General features: G+C 46.4%; 1 protein-coding gene across 1 annotated transcript in view; it reads left to right on the top strand.

Moving 5' to 3' along the window:
• The first annotated feature begins 7,259 nt into the window (after positions 1-7,259).
• The window catches only part of C2H16orf72 (chromosome 2 C16orf72 homolog), a 28,806-nt gene continuing 14,846 nt past the window's right edge, over positions 7,260-21,219 (top strand). Inside the window, exons 1-3 of the mRNA XM_029051792.2 lie at positions 7,260-7,613; positions 8,174-8,254; positions 18,898-19,173. Coding sequence (XP_028907625.1) covers positions 7,391-7,613; positions 8,174-8,254; positions 18,898-19,173 — 580 coding nt within the window. The 5' untranslated portion in view covers positions 7,260-7,390. The remainder of the gene's footprint in view (positions 7,614-8,173; positions 8,255-18,897; positions 19,174-21,219) is intronic.

Below are 21,219 nucleotides of genomic sequence, written 5' to 3'. Positions count from 1 at the left end.
TAAACTAGTTAGACTAGGTTGGGTACTTTGTTATTTTTCCGTTGATGTAATTTTTTTTTTTCTGTGGCATGATGTTTATTTTTCCCCCACACACATTTTCAAATGAGATAGTCATCAATGTGTGTGTTTATGTGTGTGTGTGTGAGAATACAAGCTGAGCTACCGAAGAAAAAAAGGTTGAAACAAATGAACACCGTTTTGAAAACTTCTGTATGAATAGATCTAAAGAATGTGCACAAGGCATCTTGAGAAGTGAAGAGCCAAACCAGGGAATGCTAACTAGGCAGAACCATTTGGGAATACCATGACAGGAAAATATTTGGGCTTGCTGCCTAGAACTGAAGCATGAATTGGGCATAAATTCAGAAACTTCTCAGCCCCATGACAGATACAAGAAATTTGACAGTAGTCATCACATAAATTACCTTCACATTTTTTATATTAATCGACAATAATTATATATTATTCTTATTTATGTGAATGTCTGCCACCCCCTCAGATTATAATAATAATGTTGGTATTTGGTAAACTCTTACTATGTGCCAAGCACTGTTCTAAGCACTGAGGTAGATATAGGGTAATCAGGTTGTCCTATGTGAGGCTCATAGTCTTAATCCCCATTTTACAGATGAGGTAACTGAGGCACCGAGAAGGTAAGTGACTTGCCCAAAGTCACACAGCTGACAGGTGGCAGAGCCAGGATTAGAACCCATGACCTTTCACTCCTAAGCCCGGGCTCTTTCCACTGAGCCACGCTGCTTCTCTATACCCTCATTGTGGGCAGGGAACAAGTTTACCAAAGAGAAGCAATGTGGATTAGTGGAAAGAGCAGGGGCTTGGGAGTCAGAGGTCGTGGGTTCTAATCCTGATTCCACCCCTTATTAGCTTTGTGACTTTGGGCAAGTCACTTGGCTTCTCTGTGCCTCAAATACCTCATCTGTAAAATGGGGATTAAGACTGTGAGCCCCATGTGGAACAAACTGATTACCTTGCATCTACCCCAGCACTTAGAATAGTGCTTGGCACATAGTGCTTAACAAATACCATCATTATTATTACTATTATTATTAACTCTGTTATAGTGTACTCTCCCAAGTGCTCAATGCAGTGGTCTGCACATGGTAAGCGCTCAATAAATACGATTCATCCTTTGCTCTAGTGATCGACAATACCTGCATTTGAGACAGGGGAGTGGTTTCTGTCAATTTCCCAGTCGTACTTTTACTGTGCACTCTGTCCAGATCAGCGCTTAGAACAGTGCTTGGCACATAATAAGCACTTAATAAATACCTTCATTATTATACCCAAAGCCCTCTCATTACTGGTTTGTTCTTCATTTTCCCTCAGCAGGAGAAGGGACCCTTTTTATGCCCTGAATGGGTGGCAAGCGTGATTAGAGAAGCAGCATGGCTTAGTGGAAAGAGCAGGGGCTTGGGAGTCAGAGGTCATGGGTTCTAATCCCTGCTCCGCCACTTGTCAGCTGTGTGACTCAGTTACCTCATCTGTAAAATGGGGACTGTGAGCCCTCTGTGGGACAACCTGATTACCTTATATCTACCCTCGTGCTTAGAACAGTGCTTGGCACATAGTAAGCGTTTAACAAATACCAACATTATTATTATTATTATTCACTATACTTAACTCGTTCATTCATTCAACTGTATTTACTGAGTGCTTCCTGTGTGCAGAGCACTGTACTAAGCATTTGGGAAGGTACAATATAAAAATATGCACATTCCCTGCCCACTCGGCTTCGCAAAGCTGTTTATTAATTCAATTGTATTTACTGAGCGCTTACGATGTGCAGAGCATTTGGAAGAGTTCAATACGATGATAAAAAGACACATTCCCTGCCCACAACGAGTTTACAGTCTGTTCAACCCTCTTAACTCAGGTAGGGGGATGGGTGAGCACACACCCAGGAGTTTCCGCTTCTATTGCTTGCACACTTGGGTGTGGATCCTTTAGACGAATCAGGTGGTTATTCTCTTTATTGCCCCTTCCAGGTGGAGCAGGTGAGTCAGGGAGATCAATTCCTTCAAGCAATTGTTAGACAAGAGGGGTGGAGCCCAGGAAATCATCCGGGCTGGAGGAAAATAGCCTTGTTTGCTCTTTGGCCTCCTCTGGGAAGTGCCTTGCCCTTCCTGGACTCTCCTGTCATTATTCCCCTGTTCCTCTTAATGTTGGGATTCTGCCTCTGTGAACCTCCTCCAGCTTGCTTCGTGATTAGCTTCCAGATATCATCTATCTTTGCTGCTGCAAACAAGGAAAAGGAATAATTGTTAATTTTTTTAAATAGTGTAGGATCCTCGAGAAACTAGGGGGGAAAGATAAATAATAATAATTCTGGTATTTGTTAAGTGCTATGTGCCAGGCGCTGTACTAAGCACTGGGATACAAGCAAATCGGGTTGGACACAGTCCCTGTTCTGCGTAGGGCTCTTCATCTCCAGTTTACAGAGGTAACGGAGGCACAGAGAAGTGAAGTGACTAGCCCAAGGTCACACAGCAGACAAGTGGCAGAGTCGGGATTAGAACCCATGACCTTCTGACTCCTAGGCCCATGCTCAATCCACTATGCCAAGGTAATAATATTGTTGGTATTTGTTAAGCACTTACTGTGTGCAGAGCACTGTTCTAAGCACTGGGGTAGATAATACAGGGTCATCAGGGTGTCCCATGTGAGGCTCACAGGCAATCCCCATTTTAGTCATTCATTCATTCAATGGAATTTATTGAGCACTTACTATGTGAAGAACATTGTACTAAGCGCTTGGAATGTACAAATCGGTAACAGATACAGATGAGGTCTCCTCTTCTCCCTCTACTCCCTCTACCACCCCCCCTTCACCTCTCCGCAGCTTAACCCTCTTTTCCCCCCATCTCCCTCTGCTCCTCCCCCTCTCCCTTCCCATCCCCTCGGCACTGTACTCGTCCGCTCAACTGTATATATTTTCATCACCCTATTTATTTTGTTAATGAAATGTACATCGCCTCGATTCTATTTAGTCGCCATTGTTTTTACGAGATGTTCTTCCCCTTGACTCTATTTATCGCCATCGTTCTCGTCCGTCCGTCTCCCCCGATTAGACCGTAAGCCCGTCAGAGGGCAGGGACCGTCTCTATCTGTTGCCGACTTGTTCATTCCAAGCGCTTAGTACAGTGCTCTGCACATAGTAAGCGCTCAATATATACTATTGAATGAATGAATGAATGAAAGGTAACTGAGGCACAGAGAAGTGAAGTGACTCGTCCACAGTCACACAGCTGACAAGTGGCGGAGCTGGGTTTCGAACCCATGACCGAGATGACCAATGAGGCAGGGCAGGTGACAGGTATGAAAACTGTGGGGACCAGTGAGTGAGGAGATTGGATGGTTTCCAATAGAAAGGCAGCATGGTCTAGTGGCCACGGGAGTCAGAAGGACCTGGCCGACTCCACCGCTGGCCTGCTTGGTGACCTTGGGCAAGTCACTTTCACTCTTACAAGTGTATTTATTGAGCACTTAGTGTGTGTAGAATACTGTGCTAAGCGCTTGGGAGAGAACACTATGACAGCAACCAGACACATTCCCTGGCCACAACTTCTATGTGCCTCAATGACCTCATCTGCCTTGAGCTCTGTGCTGGACGGCCAACGCGACGGGCCAGGGCTTAGAGGGCCTGGCACATGGGAAGCACTTCATAATTCATGGTATTTGTTAGGTGCTTAACTTCTCTGGGCCTCAGTGACCTCATCTGTAAAATGGGGATTAAGACTGTGAGCCCCACCTAGGACAACCTGATCACCTTGTATCCCCCTCCCCCCCAGCACTTAGAACAGTGCTTTGCACATAGTAAGCGCTTAACAAATACCATCATCATCATTATTATTGTTATTATGTGTCAAGCACTGCTTTAAGCACTGGGGCAGATACAAGATAATCAGGTTGGACACCGTCCCTGTCCCCCATGGGGCTCACAGTCTCAATCCCCATTTTCCAGACGAGGTAACTGAGGCCCGGAGGAGTGAAGCGACTGGCCCAAGGTCATGCATTATTCATTCATTCAACAGTATTTATTGAGCACTTACTATGTGCAGAGCACTGTACTAAGGACTTGGAATGTACGATTCGGCAACAGATAGAGACGATCCCTGCCTTATGACGGGCTCACAGTCTAAACCGGGGAGACAACAAAGCAAAACAGAACAAAACAAAACAAGACAAAATCATCATCCTCTTTGGTAAATGAATAACATTCCCCAAAATTATTTGACATAAAACAGGTCCGTTCTCACATCCTGTGATGGAGACTCCTAGGACTGTGAACCCGTCATTGGGCAGGGATTGTCTCTATCTGTTGCCGAATTGTACAGTCCAAGCATTTAGTACAGTGCTCTGCACATAGTAAGCGCTCAAAAGATACTATTGAATGAACAAGTCCTGTTGGTGATCGAGTCTCCCATGTGACTAGAGGCCAAGCTTCAAGTCTGGGGTTCCCTGACCGAGAGAACGTGCCCAGAGGAATTGATGGAGCAGGATTAGAACCCATGACCTGACACCCAGTCCAGTGCTCTGGGCGCTCCACCATGCACCCCACTATTATTGCTGTTATGATGACTTCCCCCGCAGGGAGAAATAATGTTGGTATTTGTTAAGCGTTTACTATGTGCAGAGCACTGTTCTATCCCAGCTCTGCCACTTGTCAGCTGTGTGACTATGGGCAAGTCACTTAACTTCTCTGTGCCTCAATGACTCATCTGTAAAATGGGGATTAACTGTGAGCCTCACGTGGGACAACCTGATTATCCTGTCTCTACTCCAGCGCTTAGAACAATGCTCTGCACATAGTAAGCGCTTAACAAATACCAACATTATTAGGCACTGGGGGAGATACGGGGTCATCAGGTTGTTCCATGTGAGGCTCCCAGTCTTCATCCCCATTTTACAGATGAGGTCACTGAGGCACAGGACAAGCAGCGTGGCTCAGTGGAAAGAGCCCGGGCTTGGGAGTCAGAGGTCATGGGTTCTGATCCCGACTCCGCCACTTGTCAGCTGTGTGGCTTTGGGCAAGCCACCTCACTTCTCTGGGCCTCAGTTCCCTCATCTGTAAAATGGGGATTGAGACTGTGAGGCCCACGTGGGACAGGGACTGTGTCCAACCCGGTCTGCTTATACCCACCCCAGCGCTTTGTACAGTTAAGCACTTAATAATAATAATAATAATAATGTTGGTATTTGTTAAGCGCTTACCATGTGCAGAGCACTGTTCTAATTGCTGGGGGAGATACAGGGTAATCAGTTGTCCCACGTGAGGCTCCCAGTTAATCCTCATTTTCCAGATGAGGTCACTGAGGCCCAGAGAAGTGACTTGCCCACAGTCCCACAGCTGCCAAGGGGCAGAGCCGGGATTTGAACCCATGACCTCTGACTCCCAAACCTGGGCTCTTTTGCCTGAGCCATGTTGCTTCTCCCACAAGTGCCCTAATTATTATTATTCAGTGACACCAGTGCCAGAGGTGGGATTCGAACCCACCACCTCTGACTCTATTTATTTGCTTTTGTTTTAATGAGATGTTCATCCCCTTGATTCTATTTATTGCTATTGTTTTTGTCTGTCTCCCCTGATTAGACTGTAAACTTGTCAAAGGGCAGGGATTGTCTCTATCTGTTGCCAGTTTGCACATTCCAAGCGCTTAGTACAGTGCTCTGCACATAGTAAGCACTCAATACTCTTGAATGAATGAATTCATAGAGAAGCAGCGTGGCTTAGTGGAAAGAGCACGGGCTTGGGAGTCAGAGGGCGTGAGTTCTAATCCCGGCTCTGCCACTTATCAGCTGTGTGACTTTGTGTGACTTTGGGCAAGTCGCTTAACTTCTCTGTGCCTCAGTGACCTCATCGGTAAAATGGGGATTATGACTGTGAGCCCCACGAGGGACACCCTGATTAACTTGTATTTCCCCCAGCGCTTAGAACAGTGCTTGGCACATAGTAAGCGCTTAACAAATACCACCATTATTATTAATGAATGACTCCCTCTGGCTCTTTCCACTGAGCCATGCTGCTTCTCCCACAAATGCCCTATTATTATTCAGTGACACCAGTGGCAGAGCCGGGATTCGAACCCACCACCTCTGACTCCCTCTGGCTCTTTCCCCTGAGCCACGCCATGCCCCTCTGCAGGCAGCCTGTTGCCATCCACCTCTTCTCCCTCCTCCAGGCTCTAAAGTGATGCCAGCGTGGCTCAGTGGAAAGAGTCCAGGCTTAGGAGTCAGAGGTCATGGGTTCAAATCCCACTCTGCCCCTTGTCAGCTGTGTGACTGTGGGCAAGTCACTTCACTTCTCTGGGCCTCAGTTCCCTCATCTGTCAAATGGGGATGAAGACTGTGAGCCTCACGTGGGACAACCTCATTCCCCTGTATAATAATAATAATGTTGGTATTTGTTAAGTGCTTACTATGTGCAGAGCACTGTTCTAAGCACTGGGGTAGATACAGGATCATCCTGTATACCAACAATATAGCGCTATGTAAGGTTGGGAGTCAGAGGTCATGGGTTCGAATTCCAGCTCTGCCCCATGGCAGCTGGGTGACTGTGGGCAAGTCACGTCTCTTCCCTGTGCCTCAGTGACCTCATCTGTAAAATGGGGATGAAGACTGGGACAACCTGATGACCCTGTATCTCCCCCAGCGCTTAGAACAGTGCTCTGCACCTAGTCAGCGCTTAACAAATACCAGCATTATCATTATTATTATCCACGCATTCATTCGATAGCATTTATTGAGCGCTGACTAGGTGCACAGCACTGTACTAAGCGCTTGGAATGGACAAATGGGTGACAGATAGAGACAGTCCCTGCCTTTTGACGGGCTTACAGTCTAATCGGGGGAGACGGGCGCACAAGAACAATAGCAATAAATGGAATCAAGGCGGCGGGCGGCCGGGAGTCGCAGTTGGGCCGGATGGGGGAAGCCCGGAGGCCTTCCCGGAGGCAGGGCCGGGAGCGAGGTCACGCCGACTCCTTGCGCATGCGTACGAGCGCCTCCCTTCCTTTATTTTCCCTCCCCCCCCCCCGCGGATGCAACCATTCTTCGCTCCTCCCCCTTTATGACAGTGGCCCCGCCCGCCCTCTTCGGGACGGACGGGCGTCGGGACCAATGAGGAGCCGGGCTCGGTGGGCGGGCCGGCCTGGGCGGCCAATGGGCGTCCGGGGCGGCGCGGGGGCGGGGCTTCGGCCTGTCAGGCGCCGGGCGGGGGAGGGAGGGGAGGCGGCGTCGGGCCTCAGTCCTCAGTGTGGGGTCGGCGGCGCAGGAGGCGAGCGGGGCCCGGCGACGCCATGGGCGGGCGGTAGGAGCAGCCCGGCGGCCGTTGCGGAGGGCAGCCCGAGGAGCCGGTCGCCGGGCCCCGGCCATGGAGGACAAGAAGGAGGAGGGCGAGGCCGAGATCCAGGAGCACGGGCCCGAGCACTGGTTCACCAAGTGGGAGCGGCAGTGCCTGGCCGAGGCGGAGCAGGACGAGCAGCTGCCGCCCGAGCTGCAGGAGGACGCGGCCGCCGCGCAGCCCGAGCACAAGCAGCAGAAGCTGTGGCACCTCTTCCAGAACTCGGCCACCGCCGTGGCCCAGCTCTACAAAGGTGAGCCGCCCCCCCCCCCTTGACCATACAAAATGGCGGCAGGTGGCACTTCCGGTTGGGGCCCCCTCTTGGGCCCCCACCCTTGACCATACAAAATGGCGGCAGGTGGCACTTCCGCTCGGCCCCCCCCGCCTCATAAAGAAGGGGGTGTCCCTCCCCCCCACACGAGAGGGGGGACCCCAAGATGGCGGCCGGCTGGGGGCGCGGGGAGGGCCCCCCCCTCGGCCGGGATCCTTTTTGCGGGGGGTTTTGATTTTTAGGCCACACCCGGCCGGGGGCGACGACGACACCCACAAGATGGCGATTAAGGACCGGCTCCATTGTGTCCCGGCCGCTCCCCGGGAGAGGAGGCGGGGGGGGGGGGGGGGCTCGGCCCCGCCCCGAGGCGACGGCGGGATTTGGGGGACACGACACACCAAGGGTGGCCCGTCCCCGGGGACCCCCCCCCCTTACCCCGCCTTCCCGGCGGAGCCCCGCACAAAATGGCGAAAGCCAACATGGCCGTTGGCCGCCTCCCCCGAGCCCCCCTCTCACCGCCCCCCGTCTGCTCTCCCCTCCAGACCGCGTCTGTCAGCAGCAAGGACTTTCCCTCTGGGTTCCCTTCCAGAACGCAGCCACTGCCGTCACCAACCTCTACAAAGGTAAGGCCGCCTCCCAACCCCCCCCCCCTTTCCCTCCCCGCGGGTCGCTCTCTTGTAATAATAAGGATGGCGTTGCTTAAGCGCTCCCTCTTCCAAGCACTCGTAATAAGGGTAATGTCGGTAGGTGGTAAGCGCTCACTACGTGCAGACCATTGTGCATTCAATAGTGTCGATTGAGCGCTTACTATGTTGGTAGGTGGTAAGCGCTCACTACGTGCAGAGCATTGTGCATTCAATAGTGTCGATTGAGCGCTTACTATGTTGGTAGGTGGTAAGCGCTCACTACGTGCAGAGCATTGTGCATTCAATAGTATTGAGCGCTTACTTTGTGCAGAGCATTGTTCAATGGTATTTATTGAGCGCTTACTATGTTGGTAGGTGGTAAGCGCGCACTACGTGCAGAGCGTTGTGCATTCAATAGTATTTATAGAGCGCTTATTATGTTGGTAGTTGGTAAGCGCTCACTACGTGCAGACCATTGTGCATTCAATAGTGTTTATTGAGCGCTTACTATGTTGGTAGGTGGTAAGCGCTCACTACGTGCAGAGCGTTGTGCATTCAATAGTGTTTATGGAGCGCTTACTATGTTGGTATTGATGAGCGCTCACCAGGTGCAGAGCATTGTGCATTCAGTAGTATTTATTGAGCGCTTACTATGTTGGTAGGTGGTAAGCGCTCACTACGTGCAGAGTAGTGTGCATTCAATAGTATTTATTGAGCGCTTACTTTGTGCAGAGCATTGTTCATTCATTCAATGGTATTTATTGAGCGCTTACTATGTTGGTATTTGGTAAGCACTCACGTGCAGAGCATTGTGCATTCAATAGTGTTTATTGAGCGCCTACTTTGTTGGTAGTTGGTAAGCGCTTACTACATGTACAGCATTGTTCAACAATATTTATTGAGCGCTTACTATGTGCAGAGCATTGTGCATTCAATAATATTTATTGAGCGCTTACTATGTGCAGAGCATTATTCATTCATTCAGTAGTATTTATTGAGCGCTTACTATGTGCAGAGCATTGTTCATTCATTCAGTAGTATTTAATTGAGCGATTACTATGTTGGTAGTTGGTAAGCGCTTACTACGTGCAGAGCATTGTTCATTCAATAGTATTTATTGAGCGCTTACTATGTTGGTACTTGGTAAGCGCTTACTATGTGCAGAGTACTGTACTAAGCGCTTGGAATGGACAGATCGGCAACAGATACAGTCCCTGCCCAATGACGGGCTTGCGCTGCAGGGTCATCAGGTTGTCCCGGGTGGGACTCACAGTCTTCATCCCCCTTTTACAGATGAGGGAACGGAGGCCCAGTGAAGTGTCTTGCCCACGGTCACACAGCTGACAAGTGGCAGAGCTGGGATTCGAACCCATGATCGCTGACTCCCAAGCCCAGGCTCTTGCCACTGAGCCACGCTGCTTCTCAAGCGCTGGGGGCGGGGGGAAATACAGTAATAAATAGGGCATTTGCTAAGCGCTTACTGTGTGCCAAGCCCTGTTCTAAGCACTGGAGAGGATACCAGGGGATCAGGTTGTCCCACATAGGGCTCGCAGTCTTCATCCCCTTTTGACAGATGAGGTCACTGAATTGCAGAGAAGTGACTTGCCCGAAGTCACCCAGCTGACAAGCAGCTGAGCCGGGAATTCGAACCCCTGACCCTGACCTCTGACTCCCAAGCCCGGGCTCTTTCCACGCCGCTTCGGTGATCAGGTTGTCCCATGCAGGGCTCCCAGGCTCCCATTTTCCAGAAGAGGTCACTGAGGCCCAGAGAAGGGAAGTGATTTGCCCAAAGTCACACAGCTGACGAGTGGCGGAGCTGGGATCAGCACCCACGACCTCTGACTCCCAAGCCCGGGCTCTTGCCACCGAGTCACCCTGCTTTTACCACCCCTCCCCACCGGCCCCCGGGGATAATCGGCCCGATGACGAAGGGCCGGACATGTCGAAACTATTTCTCCCGGAAATGTCCCGTGGCCGGGCGTTTTCCTCCCCTCCACCGATGGAAAACTGTCCGGGGACAAAACCCTTGGGGAGTGGTCGGTCGGCGATGCCCAAACCGTTTTCTCTTCATCCCCACCTTAAGCAGTGGGTGGGGATGGTTCCCCAACTAGGAGGGCGAATTAGCCCTCCTTCTTCTTCTCCTCCCCAGCCTCTTTTGGAGCTTTTTTTTCACACTTCCGTGTGTGGTGTGTTTGGATCACGTGTCTGACGTTTTTAACAAACGCTTCTGCCCTTAACCACCTACCCTCCTCTGTTTGCTTCAAACCCACAAAGAGTACACTTTCGGAAGGTCATCCCATTGTTGATCTAATCTGTTAACACTTACTTGGACGTGGACTGGGCGTCCTTGTCTTCCTAAACTTCAGCTTTAGGATAATTGGGCAGGCCTGATCAGGCTGACACGGCATACTGCTGCAAAAGGAGCAGTGAAGGAATTGGTGTTTTTTTTTTTTAAACATTATCAATTCTGGTCGTGTAGTTTACACACAAATTTCAGGGTTTTGTGCTCCAAGATACTAGCAAGACGCCCGAAATGATAATTTTTGATGTTGCTTTCACAGAGCGGCAACCTCCCCTTGTGTATCTGTTGTTATGGTTACCTTGTAAATATTGTGGTTGATTTCAAGCTTTATTACCAGTACACTTGGTTCTCAGATTTTGAATTTTATTCTGTTAGCCTCCTTTTTTTTTTTGGGGTGGCAGTAGCCATTTTAAGATTAATTTGTATCTTGCAGTTTCCTTTGAAGGTAGATTTAAGGATGAGCAAGTAGGTGATTTCCTACTGTCTCTTCTTGTATCACAAAGTTGTGATATCAGTACTTCAAGCATTCACATGAAGTGTAGTGCCTTAGGTTCAAAGGAGAAAAAATGCACTTGACAAACTCATGTATTTTGGGGTATACTTGGCCTCTTGAGCTTTTCTGACAAGCAGCCGGGAGTGTCCTGTTCCGACATCTATCAGAGCTTGGAGTTCTAATGCGGAGTTGAGTGAAAGACTAAACCAGCATCAGACAAAACTTAAGCAGGGAGAGTAAGTCAATATTAAAGGACATGTAAATTTTTTTTAATGCAGATGAGTTTTGAGTGGCCTGATTTAGTGGTGACCTTTACGACTGTTCCCTGACACTGTCTTACTGCTGAGTGACAAGAAAACGTAAGATGCTCCTGCAGGCAAAAATAATTTGATGGATACAGAACTCTCAAAAGACGGGCTGCCAAGAAAAGTAAATGGGGTTAGTTTCCCATAGACTAAAGTTAGTAAAATCATAGAGGAGCTGGCATACTATCATTGCCAGCTCAAAGTTAATTTTCTTGAATGGATTATGAAATTGATTTGATAGCACTTGAGATCCTAGACAGCAGTAGAGACCAAAGGAAAAGCTGGGAAGTATGAGTTTAAATCCTGCTTTTTCTCCCTTCCCTGGAAGAGCAGGTGCCCTGTCTCTTAGCATGGAGTTGCTGCGTTTGGTCTTCGGTCTGCCTTACTCGCTGCCCTCACTTCCCTTCGGTCCTGTCATCTCTCTAGGTCAAGTCCAGTAAAGCTGAATAATTCCGCTAAAGAAAAAGGGCCTACTAATAGGATCAGCTGTCCGCAAGGGGCCTATGATCATGTCTTTCTGCACTGTATGTCCGGCTGAATTCATGTTCTTGGGCTGGAAAGGACCTCTAGAGGATAAGACTCGAACCATTCCTTACATGGAGGAAAAGGGATTCCACAATCTCTCTTGGTAACCCGTTAGTTTCTCACAACAGCCATTACTGGAAAGCTAACTGAAACCTCTCCTGCTGCCTCGAGACTCCTGTCCCCTGTAGTGGAGGATGACCGTTCCTATATTCTCTGTGCTTCTCTTCTCACCCCCAGTACTTAATACTTAATACTGAGTCCTTAGTGTCATTGATAATAGAAAACCAATTTCCCTTTCAGCCCTTGGCACTGGACCATTTTCTATCATTTATTAAGCACTTATTTTGTGCCAAACTCTGCCAAATCCCAGGTTAGATAAAAACAGGTTGTTCTGCAGTACTTTGATGGCTTCCTTTGTTATTTTCCACTTCCTTCCTTCCATTCATTCATTCATTCATTCAATAGTATTGAGCGCCTACTATGTGCAGAGCACTGTACTAAGCGCTTCGAATGTATAAATTGGTAACAGATAGAGGCAGTCCCTGCCCTTTGAGGGATCGCACATCCTTGTACAGGATCTTGTATTTATAATTAGGAGCTGGCTTATTGACCTTTGGTAGTGGTGTTAATGAGTTGCATGTTGTATTCCCCTTGACTTTTTTCCAAGGGGCTTCTTTAAATGGTATTTATTGAGGGCTTACTGTGTACAGAGCACGACTTGGGAGAGTACAACACAACAGAATTAGTGGACACATTTCTTACCCATCAGGAGCTTGCAGTCTAGAGGGGGAGACAGAGAATGAAAACAAATAAGTAATTATAATCTTTATCTTAAAGAACTGTATATAAGTGCTGTGGGGCTGAGGGTAGGTTGCAGAGCATATGCCCAAAGATTCAGATCCAAGTGCAGAGATGATGCAGGTGACTCACATCATAGAGCGATGTGACCTCAGTAATACTTTAAGGTGGGTAGAGTAGTGGTCAGGTGTATATGGAGAGGGAGGGAGTTCCAAACTAGGGGGAGGACGTGGGGAAGGGGGTTGGCATCGAGAGAGACGAGATAAGTAAGCTGGTGCTAGAGGAATGGAGTGTGTAGGCTGGGCCGTAGTAGACCAGAGAGGCAGGAGTTGATTGCTTTAAAGCCGATGGTAAGGAGTTTGATGCAGGGGCGAGTGGGCTACATTGGAGGTGTTTGAGGAGGGAGACGTGGACTGAACATTTGTTGGAAGGTGATCTGTAAATCAGAGAGAAGTACAGATTGGAGAGGGAGATGCAGGAGGCAGATGCAGGAGTGAAGGTGGGATAAGATAAATACTGGGATCCAGCATGGTAGCAGTTTGGAAAGGAGAAGAAAGCGTGGATTTTCTTGCAATATTGTATAGGTAGAACTGATGGGGTGTGGTGACAGGTTGAATATGTGGGTGGAATTCTTTTGGGTTGTACTCTTTCAAGCGCTTAGTACAATGCTGTGCACATAAGATCAATTGTGCTGAGAGCTTACTAAGGACTTGGGAGTGTAGAGTATGACACGTTCCCTGCCCACAAGGAATTTGCAGTCCAGAGGTGAGTTGAGGTTAAGGATTTGTGAGATAGAGGATGGTGGTATTATCTACAGTGATGGGTAAAGTCGGGAGGAAAGGGTTTGGGTGGGACCATAAGGAGTCGAGTTTGGGGCATATTTAGGTGTCGCTGGGGCATCCACATAGCAGTGTCCTGAAGGCGGGAAGAAATGTGAGGGATTGCAGGGAAGGAGAGAGGTCAGGGCTGGAGATGCAGATTTGGGAATCGGCTGCATAGAGATCGGTAGCGGAAGCCATGGGAGCGAATGAGTTCTCCAAGGGAGTGGATATAGTTGGAAAACAGGCCCCCAGAACTGAGCCTTAAGGAACCCTCCCTTCAGAAGCGGGGAGGCAGAGGAGGACCAGCATTCACCTTATGCTGACTAATTGGATTAGTTCTGCCATTTTGGGCTTCACATTTTGTGTAAATTATAGAAGGGGAGAGCAAACTTGGCACGTAAAATGTTTGTCTTCAAGGCGCCATGAACCCTACCCAGAATATTGTGGTATCACTTTGCTTGTTTAGTTTCTGGAATACCAAAAACAAGTAAACTCTGGAGTTCTTTGGTCCTAGTGGATCTATCAGCCAATTACAAATGCGTGGGTCAGAGTGGTAGCCAGACTAGGAATAAATCTAGGTGGCCAGACCAAGCACACCCAGTTGTGATCCTCTATTTAGGTGTTTTTGTGGACAAGGTGTCCAGAATGCTGGATTTCCTCTCTGTCCCTTCTCTCAGGCCAGATGTAGCACCAGTTGTCTTTGGTAAACTTTTTTGAAACCAGCTAAATGAAGCCTTGACATAAAACCCCATAGTTTAAAAAATAATAAAATCAAATTAGAAGCTTTTGCTTGAAGTAACCAGAACCTTATCAGGACCTTAAAATACCAATAGTATGAGAGTGCTAGATAAGTTGGTTACATGGATTAACTTGGCGGGCCCCCGTTTTATTTAATTTTTTTTTTCTTACCCCTAGACCAAGTGGCTTTATTAATGGACCACTGAAGTTTGTTTTCTTTATAACATCTGCATTCCATGTCTAATTCAGACCCCAAATGCATATATTCAATTTATAAAATAGTAAGTTTTGAAATGACTGATAAGATTAGAGTAAGGGCCTCCTTTATCCTTATTAAATGTTTTTTGTGGAGTTTTTTCAGTGGAGTACCTTTTTGGATGATTTTTATTTTCGGTGAAGAAGTTTTTGGTTCAAGGTACAGTGAACCTTACCCAGAATACTTGTGTTGTAAGGTTCAAGGCATTTTGAGCCAGGTTTAATATCCATTTTACAGATGAGGTAACTGGCATAGAGAAGTGAAGGGACCTGCCCAAGGACACACAGCAATCAAGTGACAGAGCTGGGATTAGAACCCAAGCCCTTATGAGCTGACTCCCGAGGCTTATGGGCCCTGCTGCTGCTCATTAAAAAAAAAAAAAAAAAAATGGGTAGACATGATCCCTGTCCTCAAGGATCTTATTTAGTGACTTATTTTTTATTAACTTGAAATTTTTTTCCTCAATCACACCAAGTATTTTGGGCATTAATTTTGATAATTTTGTTTGCCATATTAAGTTTTTATTTCGTTGAAGAGTTGGTGCTTTTGTTTTCATATGAAAGCAACTGTTGTTGGAGCACTTGATTAAAGGAAGGCTTTAGTGATTCTTTAGTAAGAACTTTTTAGAAATGTTAGATTGGCACTATGCTTTATAGTATCTGTATTGTCCAACAAAAATAGCAAACCTCCCTTCTGGGTCTGGCCGGAAAGTCATTTTGAAGACTTTTTATGCTATTTGGATGAGTAGTATTGATTGGAATTGTTAGATTCCAAACTAGGGGCTTGCTACCTAGAAGTATCGTAATGTTTTTAACAGAAAAAGGGGCAACTAGCTTACGTCATTCCCAGAATAATCCTGAGTTAAAAGCCAAGCTTTTATTCTTAAAACAATTTTCTTGTCCCTCTATGAGGGATTGAAAGACTGCTTTTGTATTTTATGTGGCTTGCTTACCACTTGGTTCATGTTTCTGTTTTTAAGGAATAATCTGCACTCAGATATGATATGCAGGGCCATCTTGCTCTAGAAGTTGTGAACTTTAAGATCCTAATGAAGCAACTTATAAGAACATACTTTTTTTTCCCTAGACCTCATGTGCTTTTCTAAAGATTTGACGTGCTTTCCCCTGCACCCCCCGGGCACCCTTTGAATTTTATTCAATTTGGAGGTCTTAAATGTCCATACTTCTTATAATGGCAGGCACTTTTGCCAGCACTAATTAAGAAAAATCATTCTTTCAATCGTATCTATTAAGCACTTACTGTATGCAGAGCACTGTACTAAGTGCTTGGGAAAGTACAATACAACAATAGACACATTCCCTGCCCACAACTAGCTTACACACTAGAGGGGGGAGAACATGGATCTGCTACTTGTGCTCTCAAGTCATACCCCCCAAAAATTTCAGTCATGCCATTTCCCTGACTTTCAAACTCTTTTCAAGCCTTTTATTTTGATTTCTAAGCTTAGATACTTAAGCCTTGGCTACCTTTCGGGAGAAGGAATTGCTCTGAGGGATTTAGTTTTGACGGGCCTAGCCAAGTAATTTACATAGATCCCATTATGGGACCCAGATCGTCTAATCTACTTATTTTTATTATACCTATCCCAGTGCTTGATACAAGGTAAGCACTTAGCCCAGCCCCACAATATTTATGTAAGCATTCTTATACTCCTCTACTTCCCCTATCCAAAATCTTTTTTTACTGTCTCCCCCTGTAGACAGTAAGTTCCTTGTGGGCAGGGATCACATCTACCAATTCTGTTGTATTGTACTTTCCAGTTGCTTAGTACAGTGCTCTGTACACAGTAAGTGCTCAGTACATATTGGTTAACATAGAGCTGAGGATCCCAAACGTAGCTTATTTGTAAAGCTAAGGTGCAAGTGCCCCAGTACAGTGTGTGAAGGCTTCAAAATTTTAATTTTCTTGCCCAAAACCAATCTACTACAAAGTCCTACCTAGCTCCACTTTATCTCCCCTTAGCATTTCCATCATCACTTGGTCCTTGGAAATCTATGAAGACCTCCAAACTGTATAGGATTTGCTAGGTACCTTTGCCAGGATATTTACTTGCCTAGAACTGGCAATGTCTTATTTTCCCATTTTCTTTGGTTTTTATTTTTGAAACAGTCCAGTTTTTGCTGTCAGCTTTTAGGTGGGTGCATATTTTGTTTTCTGCTCTCCCCCCCCACCCAATCTCTACCTGCTGTGTATTTGCCTTCTCCGACTCCCTTTCCTGGTGTAACTTAGGCATTTCATGAGTTCATCTGGCCGCCTCCATTCCAACTTTTTGGCCCCCTAAAAGGTGTTTTTTGATATGTCCTAACCCCCTTTCTGAAGGCCAAACTCTTCTGAGCTTTAGCTTGAAATAAAAGAAAAAAATGATCTTCATGGCAAAAGCTTTGCTTTTGTTGAAAAGTAGATTTTGCTAGGTTCATTTTTCCTTTTGTTTCTGATAGTAGTATTGGAGCTGCATAGAAGGGAGGAGTTCAAGAGGCCACAGTTCTTTTGGACTAATGTGCATCGCACTGCTATTGGTGGCACTGTCGGCCATCCTCTCTGTCACTTGCGTCATCACTCGCCTCCTGTATGGGGAATTGGGTGGGGGTGGGTGTTGATGGCTAGGCAAGGAAGCACCCACTCTGGTTACTGAAAAGTCTTCAGTGCAAATATATGTTAGCCCATGGTTGGTGATCCAGATATGCTGGTTGAAGGGCAGTGGGCTGGAGGGAGACTTGGAAGGCCAAGCTACGGCCCTTTGAATTGGGCTGATTTTTAATCTCTTTGCACCATTAAGCACCTTCTGTAATATTCCTAAATACTTGTTCTCCCCTTAAGCCTTCTGGTCCCATTGCTGAATGGGAAGGGGGAGAAGGGCAGATAAATTGTTTTGCTGTCTCCCCCTTTTAGACTGTGAGCCTGTTGGGCAGAGATCCTCTATCTGTTGCCAAATTGTGCATTCCAAGCCCTTAGTTCAGTGCTGTGCACACAGTAAGGGCTCAGTAAATACAATTGAATGAATGAATGAATGAAATAATTGAGACTCCGGTGGCAAGCCTCCTGTTTCCCCTAGTCCTGTTGACAGAAACAGCCCCTTTTATTGCAAAAGTAAATCACATTCACCCAAGTGGTAACACTTAGTGGGATTACTTATGCCCGTTTGCATCCTATTCAGACTTCTAACTCATTGTTTCACTACTTTATTTGTGTCTTGTTTTAGCCACCAAAAGGGATTTTGAATGCTGTTTTTCCTTGCAATGATCTCATTTTGTGCTTGGCTAGCACACACTTCTAAAGCTAGCACACTTTATAAAGGTTAAAGTCTTTTTAACCTTTTTGTTCAAAATGGCCAAATGTTAAGAAGAAAAAATACAATTGGAAGGAACTACCGAGGTGATCTAACTCCTGCTTATAGGCCACTTTCACTGTAAATCATCCCAGGCAGATGTATTGTCCTCTTATTCAGTAACCCAATGTTTCCTCTGCCTCAGTTGAAAACATGGTTCACCCTCTTCCTTTGATTAAAAAAAAATCCCTCACACTTAGGGAAGCCTTCCATTAAGTCAAGATTTAGGAAGGAGTGTGATAGTAGAGGGCCTGTGAATACTGTTTCAGGCACACTGCTGGCTTCAGCCACTGAAACTGGACTGTAAGATAAGATTCATCATAATAGGCCAGACGGTTGATCACTCCAACTTAGTGTTGTGTGTCTGGCCGTAGCACCAGAAGATGCTTGAGAGGAATGTGAACATTCTCATGGCTGGGGGGGTATCATCCAAGATCTAGCTGTGCCCTGGCTTATCATTTACCCTGACAAATATATGGTTGTCCTTGACTTTCAAGATGGAGTCTAGTGTTGAACTTTTTCCAGAGTTGTGGAAACTGCCCAAGGTGTGTCAAACTCCAGTCCTCACTGCACACCCAATGGCACTCTGTACTGCTCTGTTCCTCCTTTGTGTTCACCCTGTAATCTTGAACATTTTGCCAGACTTCCATGTAGCCACTTAATTATTTCCAGTTTTGTCTGGAAGTTGTCCCAAATGGAATCAACTTAATCAAATTGACTAATTTAATTTTTTCTTCCTGCTCTGGATAACCCTATTTCAGTTAGATTTCTGATGGTGTTTAGAGCAAAATAAGTCGCGGTATTTGGACAAGCCGGCGTACCTGTTAAGTTGGTTATCTTCTGAAATAGAACGAAGAGATGTATGGCAATTAAGATGATTGGAACTAGATTAGATTAAATGTCACTTCCAACTTGAAACGAATTTCATTTTAATCATTTTAAAGAATTTTAAGCTCACTGGTAAATAGCGTAATTCTCAGCAGTCTCAACAGTAGAGCTTGTAACTCACTTAATGTAAAAAGTAAAACTGATCGAACTGTCTCTTCTTTCTTGCAGAGAGTGTGGATGCTCATCAGCGGAGCTTTGATCTAGGAATTCAAATCGGCTATCAGCGTCGCAATAAGGATGTGTTAGCTTGGGTTAAAAAGCGCAGAAGAACTATTCGCAGAGAAGATTTGATCAGCTTCCTGTGTGGAAAAGTTCCTCCTCCACGAAACTCTAGAGCTCCCCCCAGACTGACTGTAGTATCCCCTAATCGAGCTACTTCAACAGAAACTAGCTCATCTGTAGAGACTGATTTGCAGCCCTTCCGTGAAGCCATAGCTCTGCATGGTAACAGTCTTTTTGATATTTTCTTTGCTAAAGATGTGTATTTGAGGGGTCTTATTTTCATCAAGAGCTTAAGATCTGAAATGCCTGTCTTTCTTTTACAGTAGTATCAAGTGTCTCTCGGCTACCACAAGCCGATAGAATTTAAAGCTACTCCATACTCCCTTTATGCCGCATTAATTATTTTGGGCTCCTAGAAGATGATATATCAGACTGTATTTCTTTTATTAAATGCTCTAGTTTGAATGTTTTTTATGTTTACATTCTTATTGTACCTGAAAATGCTACCCATCTGGGGCTTCTCCTGAAATCAAAAGTGGGAGATTCCTTAGCTATCTTTAACAGTGATGGGACTCCTTAAATTAATAGAACTGGATTTACTAAGAGCAAGTAGAGGGAAAGTGTACCATAGGCCTTGTACTTCTTTAGATAGGTGATAGGAACTGTGTTAGAGAAGTCACTTGGAATCTTGCCTTAGCCTTACAGTGACTTTAATGCTATAATCAGAAAGGGGTGGAAACAAGGGGGTCGGGGCCGGGAGGGAGCCCGACCTGCCTCTTTACCTTGTCCCTAAAGTACCAAGTCTCTGGGCCCTGTTGTTCAGAAGATTGGCCTGCATTAAGTTAATGGTTTGGAGTGTGTCTTGAAGGGAAGCTTGCCAGTGAAAGCCAAATAATCTTTAGAACAATTTGTTTTAGTTTGGCTGCCAATCTTCTCTAAATCTGGGAAATAAATCCCTGGAAGACACTAATCCAACAATCATCTTTGTATCCTTTTCCCCAACAGAATAGTATACCTTGCACCGTAATGCAGTAATTTGGAACTTTCTACTTTCTTGATTCCAGTGGAATGAGGAGGGAACACCCTCTATCCACTTTGGAGATTCTTTCAGTGGGATTCAGTAAAGCACCACGGTAGAGTAAAATGTCTTTCCATTGTGCTCGCTAGAGCACTTTTGTGTCTACTGCATATAACTCGCTGAGTTTCAACAGCACTTTCTCAGTGCTCTGCTTAACCCAGAGAGGAATGTCGATCAGTTGTATCTATAGAGCACTTACTCTGGGCAGAGTACTGTAGTAAGTGCTTAGGAGAGTTAATACGTGTGTTCACCGCAAGGAGCTTACAGTCTAGAGGGCGAAGACAGACATTAAAATTATAAAAATATACATAAGTGCTGTGGGGCTAAGGGTGTGGTGAAAATCAAGTTCGTAAAGTGTACAAATCCAGGGGTAAAGGGGGATGTAGATGGGAGGAGTAGGGAAAATGAGGGCTTAGGGAAGGCTTCGTGGAAGAGATGCATGTTTAATGAGGCTTTGGAGGTGGGTAGTGTGATCAATCTGTTGGACATGAAGAGGACGGGAGTTCCAGGCCAGAGGTAGGACATTAGCAAGCGGTCGGCACTGAGATTGAGGTACACTGAGGAGCAAAACAAGTGCGCTGAGTTGTAGTAGGAAGTCATTGAGGTAAGATGGGGGCAAGGGGAGAATGCTTTAGAGCCGGGGGGGAGGTGGGTGGGCAATCACCGGAGGCTCCTGAGGAATGGGGAGTCGTGGGCCGAATCGTTTTTTTTAGAAAAGTGATCTGGGCAACAGAGTGAAGTAGGGACTGGAGTGGGGAGAGACAAGAGGTGGATAGGTCAGCAAGGAGCCCGATGAAGTAATCGAGGTGGGAAAGGATAAGTGCTTAGATCAGATGGTGTTTGAAGTGGATTGGGACTAGCTGCTGCACCTTCGCCACCCATATAGTGCTCACCCACTCACCCTCCTTTCTCCCCCTTCGAAGCTTGGGGCTCTAGCAGGAAATGCAGAACCTGAGATGGTCCATGCTCTTAGCACATGGCGTGATATGGCGTGATAGTTTGCTGCATGGAACCTGCCCTGCCTTAAAGTTCTCTCCTGTGGGAAGGTCCATATCATGCTTTTTCATGGTGCTCACAACCAGGATCTTTTTACCATTACGAAGCTTTACATGAAGCTGCCTTCAAAGAAAAGGAGAACAAATTCTGTTTTGGGCTAGGCCGATACTTGTCCTTTGATCTTACGTGTTTGG

The sequence above is a fragment of the Ornithorhynchus anatinus genome, chromosome 2, assembly GCF_004115215.2.
Source record: "Ornithorhynchus anatinus isolate Pmale09 chromosome 2, mOrnAna1.pri.v4, whole genome shotgun sequence".
Lineage (NCBI taxonomy): Eukaryota > Metazoa > Chordata > Mammalia > Monotremata > Ornithorhynchidae > Ornithorhynchus > Ornithorhynchus anatinus.
This window is presented reverse-complemented; position numbering and strand designations above follow the sequence as displayed.